The sequence below is a fragment of the Dermacentor albipictus genome, chromosome 4 (assembly GCF_038994185.2).
Source record: "Dermacentor albipictus isolate Rhodes 1998 colony chromosome 4, USDA_Dalb.pri_finalv2, whole genome shotgun sequence".
NCBI lineage: Eukaryota > Metazoa > Arthropoda > Arachnida > Ixodida > Ixodidae > Dermacentor > Dermacentor albipictus.
In genome coordinates, this window is record NC_091824.1 from 133,673,154 (window position 1) to 133,684,501 (window position 11,348).

The following is an 11,348-nucleotide window of genomic DNA, read 5'->3' on the forward strand; positions in this document are numbered from 1 at the left end:
TAACGAGCGTCGCTCACGGCCACGGCGGTGGAACTTTGACATCAGGGAGTTTTAGCGTGTTTAGCATGTCCGGTATTCCGGTATACGAATATGGCGGTTGCGTAGTATGAAGTTACCACACGCAGGTTGCGACATCTTATGCCGCTTCGCCTAATCGCAATGCATCGTAGGCACGTTTCTCTCGTTCCATGAGCGTTCTTGTCGAGTAAAACATTTTGAAAAGGCAAGGTGTTCACGATTACGCCGATGCCGAAAATTTACACGAGCAGAGAAATACGCTTGGCTGCTGCGGTAGCTTCTTGTGCGTCTGGTTGAGTTCTGTGCCATCTTCTGGCGCCACCAACGGTGTCTTTCACACTTACGCCTCCGGTAACAGGGTGATCCGCAAACTTCACTGACACGCTAAAACTCTTTATCCTCGTAACTGCAGGTGTCTTTCGCATCACGCGCGCGTCGCTCGTGTACCACTTAACGTTACGCTGACGAAAGATTTCGGTTCGGCTCCCACCAGCGGCCAGTTGTCTTTACCCCCCCTTTCATTTCTTTGTTTCCCCTCTCATTATTTATACATTTAAGCTAAAACGCGACATTCGCTTTACCCCTCGCTTTCCCTGGTTTCATTGTCTGTTTGCTTCATGCGGTTGCAACTAACAAGAAAAGGTCGAGCCCCTCGGATCTTTTGGTTTCTCTTGCGCTTCCACATCTCACAGTTCTCGCGCGGTCTGTTCCAAGAAGGCGTCGGCAGGCCTCGTAACAGGGTGGTACGTGCGCGTGCATGCATGTATACTACGTGCGTGCTTGTGCGTACAACACTCGCAGCGCGCGCGGGCAGGGCCACTGGGGAAGGAGGAGGAGGAGGAGGGGCGGCCTCCGACGAACCTTGATGACGATCTGCGGCGGCACCGACCCACCGGGCGCGGCGTGGCGCGATGATTCCGGGAATCGCCGCGCGCCAGTTGCCGGGGCAGCAGCGAAGACCACGCCACCGCCGCCGCCCCGCGCGCGCGGGTTGCATTTATACAAGATTACGCGGCCCTGAGGGCTTTCTTTCGCTCGGCGACCCGCATACGTTGCGGCTGCTGTCCCGGTACCGTGGTGTCGTGCGCGCGGGATCTTATGCAAATACTACTAGAGAGCGAGATCGGCCGCTATGCTCCGTACAGAATAAAAGAAAGGGCCAAATCGTGTAGCAGCCATATTTTGCGAATACTAACTAACGTGGAAAAAAACCTGGGAAGATAAAGAAAATTCAGAGGAAGCTGTGGATAGCGTAACGAGTCATTGAGCGTAAAATAGCAGGCGTTATCAGATTTTAAAAAAGAGAAAGAAAGACAGCAGTTTTGAGAGAGCAGACGCAGGTAGATTATATTATGGCTAAGATTAGGAGAAAGAAATTGAGTTGAACAGGTCATGCACTATGTAGTACCGATAACCAGTGCTGAATTAAAAAGTGATATTTGTGCCAAGGGAAGTGAGGCGCAGTCCGGAGCAACAAGAAATAGCGGATGAGGAGATAAGGCTAGGAAATTTGCAGGTGCTGGACGGGTTCGGCCAACGCAGGAAAGCGATGTATACGTAATTGGAGATCCTTGGGAAGGGCTTTCGTCCCGCAGTGGATTGAAGTCTCATGGTGATGATATGATGACGATGATGACGATCGAGAGAGGGAGAAGGGGGGAACAACCAGACGTGCTTTGACCCGGTGCGGTGAGACGTTCGCTACTGCATAACCACGTTTATGACAGGCTGGAGCTGCGGCTACAGCTTCCACTCCGGCGCCCTATACCTGTCGCAGAAAATGAGTGTGGTCTTGCAGGTGGCGTAACACGGGGGTTGAGTGAACTTGCAGATGAGGCTGAGTTTGGCGCACAACTTTTTCTTCGTCACACCCTGGGCTTAGTGGGACAACCGGACCAGTGGCGCGTGAACCAGCGTGACCACGTTTACGACGCGCTAGAGCGACAACTACAGAGAGCGCAAATCATTGACGGCTCGCTAGCTGCGGTGCTACATTGGCCGCTCCCAAGTGCCTCATCGAGAAAACATGTACGTTTATTTGTTGTAACAGTGCCAAAACCAGTAGCTATAGCGGAGTACGTTCCAATTTCACTATGCGCTTACTTCTTTCTTTTTAGTATTCTGTTTTCTCCATCTCTCTCTATCTCTCACTCTCTCTCTCGACCGATCCTACGGCAGCGAAAGTTGCCTACGGTCGTCCGCACAGGATGCTGGCGGAGCGGTGCCGTTCTTCGCCACTTTCCTTCTCTCTGTCTTCTCGTACCTCAAGGTCACACCGCCGAAGGCAGGGCTTCGAAGAGATTGGCTCCAGCGCCGCTTGGTTTCATCCTTCCATTTCGGGCCGCTCACGGAGTCAAGGTCAGCCATCCGCGCGGCGCGTCTAGGGCCCGATCATTAGGGAAGTGGCCCCGCCGTCAAATTGCGCCGAATGCGGCCTCCGCCGCGTTCGCGCTGCCAACGAAAGCTGTGGCCGCCCCAGCGGGCCAGGGTGGCCAGATGACTTACAGAAAGGTAGCCAAACGATCTCAAAATGAAGCCCAAAAATAGGCAGACCCAAATTTTTCAAGAGTGAAATGTAGCCAAAAACATAGCCTAAACGTTTGATTATTTATTTATTTATTTATTTATTTATTTATTTATTTATTTATTTATTTACGAAATACTGCAGGCATATGCGCGCCAAAGTAGGAATGGTAAAATTACAAAAAATAATCATACATGCATTCAGAACAAAACAAAACGCTGGCATCTCTGTTGCGAAATTAACAGATAAAAAATTAATCAGATCAATTGAGTTAGTGCTGTTTAAGAATGATAATGGTAGTGCGTTCCGTTCTTCCATAGTACGGGGGAAAAATTAAAATTTGAAGGCATTAATTCGTTCTTGTTTGATAGGGAGCTGAGGATTCAGAACGGTGATGTTTGGTTCGTCTTGTGGTTAATGGTCGGGCATATGGAGCAGGATGGATCGAAAGTTTGTTATTTTTGAGTAGAAAAAGAAATTTCATCTTTAGAATCTTCCGCCGTAGTTCTAATGTCTATACCATGATCGTGCCTGGTAGTTGTTGGTGAGTCAGCTACACGGTACTTGGAAAAATATATACTTAACTACTTTCCGCGGACTTATTTCCAGTGCATTAATATTGTGTTTATTACCTGGATTCCAGGGCGGTGCATGCGTATTCCATTTTTGGCCTAATGAGTTCTGTATATGTTCTGCAGGTGTCTTATAGGCGGTGCATATGGTGTCGAAATCTCACCGCATGTTTCCGGTTCCAAAATTACTTCCGCCGCGTGCAACCAGCACAACACTGGCCTCAAAATCTACGCAAAGAATTCAAGTGAGAGCTGCCACTCAGACATGGATTTGTAGTACGCCACTTATTGTTACAATGAACCGAAGGATTTCTTTTCCGATTTTACTGAGCCACATTCTGAGCTAACTTTAGTTCGCGCCTCGCTGTACCCGAGGCATTTTTCTATAAGAGTCAAGCAAACAATTGCCGGCTCTAACCTCGAGGACCAGCTTCGGCTGTTGCCGATCGTGTGCCCAAGAGGCGGCCCGAGCTTAGGGAACTAAAATATGGATGCCTTTACTTAGCTTGATTCATAAAATAAACATGTTATTTCTCTCCCGTTCTCTTTCTTTTTCTATTTACTCGAGAGCAGCTCGACGATGAGCTAGCAAATGCTGCTGCTTAGAGGCACACTGGGCTTTGATGTAACCCGCCGTGGTTGCTCAGTGGCTATGGTGTTGGGCTGCTGAGCACGAGGTTGCGGGATCGAATCCTGGCCATGGCAGCCGCATTTCTATGGGGGCTAAATGCGAAAACACTCGTGTATTTAGGTTTAGGTGCACGTTAAAGATCCCCAGGTGGCCTTAATTTCCGGAGTCCTCCTCTACGGCGTGCCTCATAATCAGAAAGTGGTTTTTGGCACGTAAAACCCCATAATTTAATTTAACTTTGATGTAAACATGAAACCTTCTCGCGTTTTTCTCGTGCGAAGAAGTGGCAGTTATGGCTGCGATTCGCCTATGAATGGGAACAAACAGAACGACCTGCGGGTCCATACCAGTAGAGGTGAATTAAAGTTCATATTTTTAACTGCCACATGGATTACGGCGCTGACAATAATTCAGGTGGTATTTGTATTGAAAAGAGTTTAACGGCGCAATCTTTAAACAGGGATTCCTTGTTAAGATTCGCGCAATGTGAGAACGTGTAGGTAAGCTTCTGGGAACGCAGGCATTAATGGGCGTGTTGCCGAATTTCTGTGGAGGGCTGTGCACCTTTCTTTAAGTGTGACTTCAAAAAAAAAAATAATAAAATTTAATTCCACCAGGCAACACAAAAAGTCGGTTTACCTGGGTCGCGCACGGCTGTCATGAAGTTAAGTACAAAGTAAAGCCCTTTGTCTAAGAAATTCAAGCACTATACATCAGAATAAAAAGTCAGTAGAACACCTTTACAAACTAGTAAGAACTCTTTGCCCAACCACCGCTTCGATGTGTGCGAGAATAATAAAATATGGATGTAACAGTACCACAAGCACCTGTTATGTATATCGAACGCAGTTCTCTGTTCTCCTCAGCTGGAAAATACGCATGAGCAAATACAATGCAATGACTAGTAAGACGAACAAAGAGGAATTACAATCACGATAAAGTACGTGCAAATAAAAAGTAAGCCATAATAGCAGTTACTCGTACGCACAAAGTTTAAATGACAGAAAGTTGTCGCAGGAGTGCGGTATGAAAACCGACCAGTTATCATCTTGATGTTGGCAAGGCAATCACTCACCGACCTATGATGAGCACTTGCCTTGCCATCTTCACTCTGGACGAACATAGTTCTTCATATATTTGCAGTGCTTATCATTGTTAGACTTTGTAACGTTCAAGAAGTACCATGAAACAATTGCAACTTTCACGTAGTACGCTGCTGCTTGACTAAAAAAAGAACAAAAAAGAAACATTGTGCAGAGTGCCAGTTGATGCTTCTCACAATGGGGATTTACGCAAATGGATTAAATATACAATCTAGCCCCATTTTAATTAACTTCCACTGTCACATGGACCATATAGAAATGCAGAGTTGAAACGCGACAGAAATGTTCATCTCGCATATCCAGCGATACGCTTTTGCTCTATGCTTTAGCTCTTTTGGCTCTGGAGTGACCGCCATCTTTCTTGCCTACGCACACAAACCGCCAGAAGCTAGCGCATAGCAGCTCCGCTGTAAAAAGTCGCAGTTTCGCCCTAAAGGCGTAGCATCGACTATGATATCAAATTAGTAGACAGCTATACGAAGAAAGATAGTAGTTCTATCGGCCGTATAAATTTGTAAACAGTCGCTTACTAACTAGATTAACAAGCATGGTGTCAAGCGCACAGAAGCAAACACGAACACCTCTCACTCGATGACCGCGGAAACACGCTGTCAAAACACTGGAGTCAGGAAGCACGGCAGCAGTAGCGAGCGAATAGAGACCTTCGTGCTGTATTTCGCTTCAACGCGAACTAAGCGGCGAGAACACAGCGCACATGAAGCTATCGGCCCTCAGTCCGATTAGACCATAGTTGTGTCTACTGGGGGGGGGGGGGGGGGGGGCAAGCGGGCACTTGCCCCCGCCCCACATTGTGAGAAGGAGGAGAGGATCAAAGTGCCATTTGCCCTCCAACTTTAGAAAGTGGGCACTGTCGGCTGTTCACTGGCAGATGCCACAGCAGCTGAGGCCAAATTTTCTTTCAGCATAGCGGCCACATAAGTAATGAATTTTATTGCGAATCCCCTGCTTCTTCAGCGAGGATTGTCCCTTTGTGATGAGATGAGATGATATGAGAAACGCCTGAGGGATGCTTTCTTCTCTTGCACTGCGCATTGTGGAGGAGGCTACCGCCAAGGAGTTCTCGCTAAGGCAAGTTTGAGCTAACGCCGCTTGCATCATCCACTGTTGACTTGGTGGCGTCACAATGAGTCAATGAGGACGAGGACGGCGCAGGCTCCTACCTGTTTTAGGAGAGCTTTCTCTCCTATGCGCGCCCTCTCCACGGTGCTCTCCTTTCCACACAGCTGGTCGGCAGGCAACGTTTGGATGGACAACGCTGGATCGTGGCTGTGTTTCTTGTTGAGTGCTATTCGGGGCGAGCTCCACCACTGAAAAACCTAGCGCTGCCGTCGGCGTGATGTGGTATGATGATGATGAAAAACGTTTATTTCCTCTATTTTGCAGTGATTTTTGCGGCATCAGATGGAGTCTTCCATCTTCTCTCCAGGGTCGGTTCCCCTAGTCCAGGGCTCCGCTGAGGGTAGCTGCCCTGCGTGCACGCCCTACTAGTCCTTGTTGGACTTTCAGGATGTCGCTGGATAGCATCCTCTCCCACTGTTCCGCACTCGGGTTTTTTATTATGGCTAGCCCTTCTGTTTTCTGGCAAGCCCATGTGGTATGGTATAGGGTTGGTTTGTCTCCACACCATGGGCACTTGCTCTCGTACTGCGTGGGGTAGATCTTGCTTAGGATGTTTAGGCACGGGAATGTTCCCGTTTGTAGCTGTCACCATGCTACGGCGTCTTCTCTGTTTAGTTGTTTGTGAGGGGGCGGGTATTTTCGTCTGATGCCTCTGTAGTAATTTAGTATCTCTGAATAGCTTTGGGCTACCGGCTCGGGTTCCTCAGGGGGGTCGGGAATGTTGGATGCTCGGTTTGTTGCGTGCCCTCGAGCTATCCTATCGGCCTCCTGATTTCCCGTAATGTCGGTATGTCCCGGCACCCAAACTATCGTGTGTTTGGCCTGGTTGTTGTCGGTTTTGCCACTTGAGCGGAGGATGCGGAGCGCGCTGTGGCTGATTCTGCCGTTTAGGTAGTTGCGGCATGCTGCTTGTGAATCTGTGAGTATGGTTAAGGACCTGTTGGATCGGTAGCCCTCCGCTGCCGCTAGAGCCACGGCTGCCTCTTCGGCCTCAACTACCGTACAGTTCCGAATTGATGCGCTGGTGATTTCTTTTAGGTCCGAGTTGATCACCGTTGCGACTTTGCTTTTCTTGTGGTTTTTGTCCTGAGTGTAGGTAGCGGCGTCTACGTACACTGTGTCATGTCTAGTTGCCAGTGTTCTTTGTACATACTCTGCTCTTGCTTGTCTTCGTGCCATGTGTAGGTTAGGGTCCATATTGCTGGGTATCGGCGCAACTTTGATGGTGTTTCTGTATTCGTCCGGTATCGTCTCCGTGCTTTGTGTCTCCTTTATGGTAGCTTCACCGCCGTATCTGCTCAGGAGTCTTCTGCCCGTTGCCGATAGCCTTAGTCTTTGCATTTGCGCGATTATCTGCGCTTCTTGGAGCTCCTCGAGACTGTTGTGTAGCCCCAGGGCCAGGAGTTTGTCGGTCGATGTTGACTGCGGTAGGTGGAGCGCCGTCTTGAGGGCTTTCCTCAGGATTGCGTCCGCTTGTTGCATTTCGTGCTTCGTACAGTGGTAGTACGGGAGGCTGTACGTCACTCTACTGACCACCAGGCTTCTGACCAGTTTGAGTGTGTCTGCTTCCTTCATGCCGTGTCTTTTCCGCGAGACCTGCGTTATCATGCGGGCCACTTGGTTGGCTGCAGTTTTAAGTAGTGTTAGGGTGTGGGTACATCGTTGGTTCGATTGTATCCACATTCCTAATATCCTGATGAGCGTCTTCTCCGGGATTGGCTGTCCCTCGAGGTGGATGTTCAACTTCATGTTTAGTTCCTCTGGGACGGTGCGATTCTTCTTGCCTCGCCATACTCTTAGGAGCTCGGACTTCTCCGTTGAGCAGGCTAGACCTCTTGCCTTGACATATTTCTCTACGCATGTCGCAGCTTCTTGTAATCTTTCTTCCTTTTCCCTGAGTGAGCCTTTGGTGACCCATACAGTGATACCGTCGGCGTACACGGCGTGGCGTACGCCATCGATTTGGTCTAGTTGTTGGGCCAGTCCAATCATAGCAACATTGAACAGGATGGGTGAGATGACCGATCCCTGCGGTGTGCCTTTGTTTGGGGTATTGAACTTTTCGGATCTCAGCTCGCCCAGGCCGATTGTTGCTGTTCTGTTGGACAAAAATGCCTTGACATAGCTGTGTATTTTCATGCCGCAATTTAGGTTGTCTAGTCCTGTCAGGATGGCTTCGTGGCTTACGTTGTCAAAGGCGCCTTTGACGTCGAGTGCCATGATGATGTGCTCTCCGTTGAGCGGGATATTGCTCAGTACCTCTTCTCTGATTTGCAGCAATACATCTTGGGTCGAGAGCCTGGCTCTGAAACCAAACATGCTGTGGGGGTACAGCTCGTTTTCTTCCATATGATTTTGTAGCCTCCTCGTAACCACTCTCTCATAGATCTTGCCTAGGCATGATGTAAGAGAAATTGGTCTGAGGTTTTCCACTTGAAGTTTCTTGCCTGGTTTCGGGATCATGATGACTTCCGCGTGTTTCCATTCTTCTGGTACTGTTCCCGCTTGCCAGTGTGCATTGAGATATTCGGTAAGCTTTTCGACTAGCTCGTCTCCGAGGTTGCGGATGAGCGCGTTTTTGATCTTGTCCGCACCTGCGGCTGTGTTCTTTGTTGCGCTTCTTATCGCCGCGTACACCTCTTCCCGGGTGATGGGTCTATCCAGCCTTCCATTTTCGTCTCCTTTGTAGCGCTCTGTGTAGGCAGCTGGGTCGCCGTCGCCGTAGCACTTTTTGCGTACTTTGTCCAATAGTTCCGAATCTGTTCCCTCGTATTGGTGCACCAGTCGGTATATGACTTTGTTGTTTTCGGTCTTTGATTTTGCCGGATCTAGGAGTGCCTTCAGTACACGCCATGTTTTTGCAGTGCTCAAGGTTCCGTTTAGAGAGTCACTAAATTGTTGCCAATTTTGCTTCGCTAGCTGCGCCGTGTATTCTTCTGCTTTTTTCGTGATTTCCGCGATCTTTAGCTTGAGCTTTCTGTTGTATTTCTGTCTTTTCCACCTTTTTGTGAGCCCCCTTTTGGCTTCCCATAGTCTGAGAAGCCTAGAGTCCACGTCCGGCGTCTGCGGCGTACGCTCAATTTCTTTGGTGAATTTGCGTTGTGTTTCTCTGAGCATGTTCCCCCAGTCTGTTATAGATTCGATGCTTTTTATTGTATCGCCACATGCTTCTCTGAACGCTTTCCAGTCCGTTATGTTTGCTTTCCCTATTTGTCGTCTAATTTTGTCTGCTATTGTGATTTGCGTCTTGAGGATATAGTGGTCGCTACCTAGGTTTTCCATTAGGTTGTTCCACTCCGCTTGCCTAGTTCTTTTGACGAACGTGAGATCGGGGCACGTGTCCTTGTTCACGCTGTTCCCGATCCTCGTAGGGGTATCGACTTCCGTGATGAGTTCACACTCGATATTGTCAGCTGCTTCAGTTACCGCTCTTCCCTTTTTATCCGTTCTCGTGTATCCCCAGCTCTCCTCTCTGGCGTTGAAATCTCCCAGTATGACTAGTGCATTTCCTTTAGCCAGCTTGTCTGCTCCTTTGAACAGCGCGTCGAATTTCGCCCTGCTTTGTCTCGGGGGGCTGTATATATTTACGATGAATATGCTTCCTCCCTTCCTTTTCTTTTTTGGTATGATCTCGACTATTACGTGCTCTACGTCTGTGTCGGCTATCCTGTCATGGCTTATAGCGATGAGGTTTTTGTTGACTAGGATTGCCGTTCTTCTCCCTTCCTCCGGATTCTCGTAGCGCGTGTAGCCCTGTAGTGTTGGGGTAATCCCTGTCTCTTGTAGAGCTATTACGTCGGGTGGAGTTAGTTGTGTGTTGATGTACTGTTGTAGTAGTGCTTGTTTTCTTCTATATCCTCTGCAGTTCCACTGCCATATTTCTAGTTTTTCTTCTTTTTTAGTTCTTTTGGTTGTACTGTCCATGCTTAAATTTCGGGGTCGTCGTCTCTAGTACTGTAGTTTTCTAACGCCGGACGTCTCTGGTTGAACTTGTCTTTGACGCCTTCAGTAATTTTCTGTTTTCGTAGGGTGCGGATTTCTGTTCCCTGCATGGTTATCTGCTGTTCCATTCTTTGCATAGCTTGCTGTATTTCTGCTATAAACTTGGTGAGGTTGGCCTGAGTCATTTCGGTAGGTTGACTTTGCGGGGGTGTTGATGGCGGCCTGGGAGCGCTACCTGACCTGAGGTCCTGTACTTCCTGCATTAGTCTATTGATTTTTGCGTCCTGCTCTTCGCGCGCTCTACGGCTAATTTCTAGCTCTCGCCTGAGTGCCCTGTTTTCTTCCTCTAGCTGTTTCTCTCTATTGTTCTGGTTATTACCCGAGTGCGGAAACAAAGTTTTGGGAGGGCCTGCTTCCCAGCTCACCTTCGTGCCACCCTTGGGCTTCTTTTTCTGCTGCTGCTGCTGCTGCTGGCCCTCGATGGCCGGCGGCGACAGGGGTGGGAAGGACCGGGACCGACTCCGTGAACGGCTCCGTGACTGGCTCCGTGACCCGTTCCGGGATCCGTTCCGTGACCGGCTCCGGGATCGGCTCCGGGATCGGCTCCGCTCGCCCTCCGAGCTGAACCATCTCGCATGGCGTTGCCTCCGTTCTTTCTCCCTGCTGCTGCGCTGCTGCTGCTGCGACTGGTGCTGTCGACCTCGCAGTTCTCTGACTTTCTTTAGGCGATCCTTGCAGTCCCTGGATCCGGTGGCGTGGTCGCCTCCACATATCAGGCACCTGGTTTGGCATTGGTGATTTTCCGGTGGATTCTGCATTCCGCATTGCCTGCACGCAGAGGCGTAGCCAGGGGGGGGGGGGGGGGGCTTATGGGGCTTCAGCCCCCCCCGAAATTTTTTCGTGCTGTCCATGCACCGCCGACCAAAGCGACCCCCGGCGCCGGAAATCACCCTGGATTTTGTCTAGAATGTCTTTTTGACGCTCGAAAAGACATTTAACCGCGAAGATTGCAAACTCGGGCTGGATTTCGTGGCAACGCCCATACACCGGGAGTCACATAACGCCAAGGAGTCCCATCCGAGCACAAAGTTTCAAGGGCGCTTTGATGGTCAGCGGGCTCGCCGCGGCATCTCACTGAGGCCACGGAATCTATGGAGCGCATGGATATCAATTGCGAAACTTTATGGGTATAAATCTCATAAGCTCTTGATGCGAAAGGTGCATTGACATTTCCAAAGTTGTGCTTTAGATTTTCAATTGCGGAACTTTGTGGGCTCAATGTTGTTATAAACATTTGACGCCAAAGGTCTATTGACTTTTCTAAAGTCTTACATCGGAACGTACAACGAGACAAGCCAAATCAGCACACTAGCAGACGAGTTGACAAAGCAGGCAGCGAGGTCCAATGAGACGAAGCG

The 11,348-nt window shown here is 49.3% G+C and overlaps 1 protein-coding gene across 1 annotated transcript; it reads right to left on the reverse strand.

Moving 5' to 3' along the window:
- Positions 1–9,914: 9,914 nt before the first annotated feature.
- Positions 9,915–10,748, reverse strand: LOC135898357 (serine/arginine-rich splicing factor 6-like). Its single transcript, XM_065427241.1, has one exon. The coding sequence runs from the start codon at positions 10,746–10,748 to the stop codon at positions 9,915–9,917; it is 834 nt and encodes a 277-aa protein (XP_065283313.1).
- Positions 10,749–11,348: the final 600 nt, after the last annotated feature.

Bases quoted from the DNA above. Each gene is read 5' to 3' on its own strand.
- LOC135898357 (XM_065427241.1), bottom strand. From the start codon at position 10,748: ATGCAGAATCCACCGGAAAATCACCAATGCCAAACCAGGTGCCTGATA.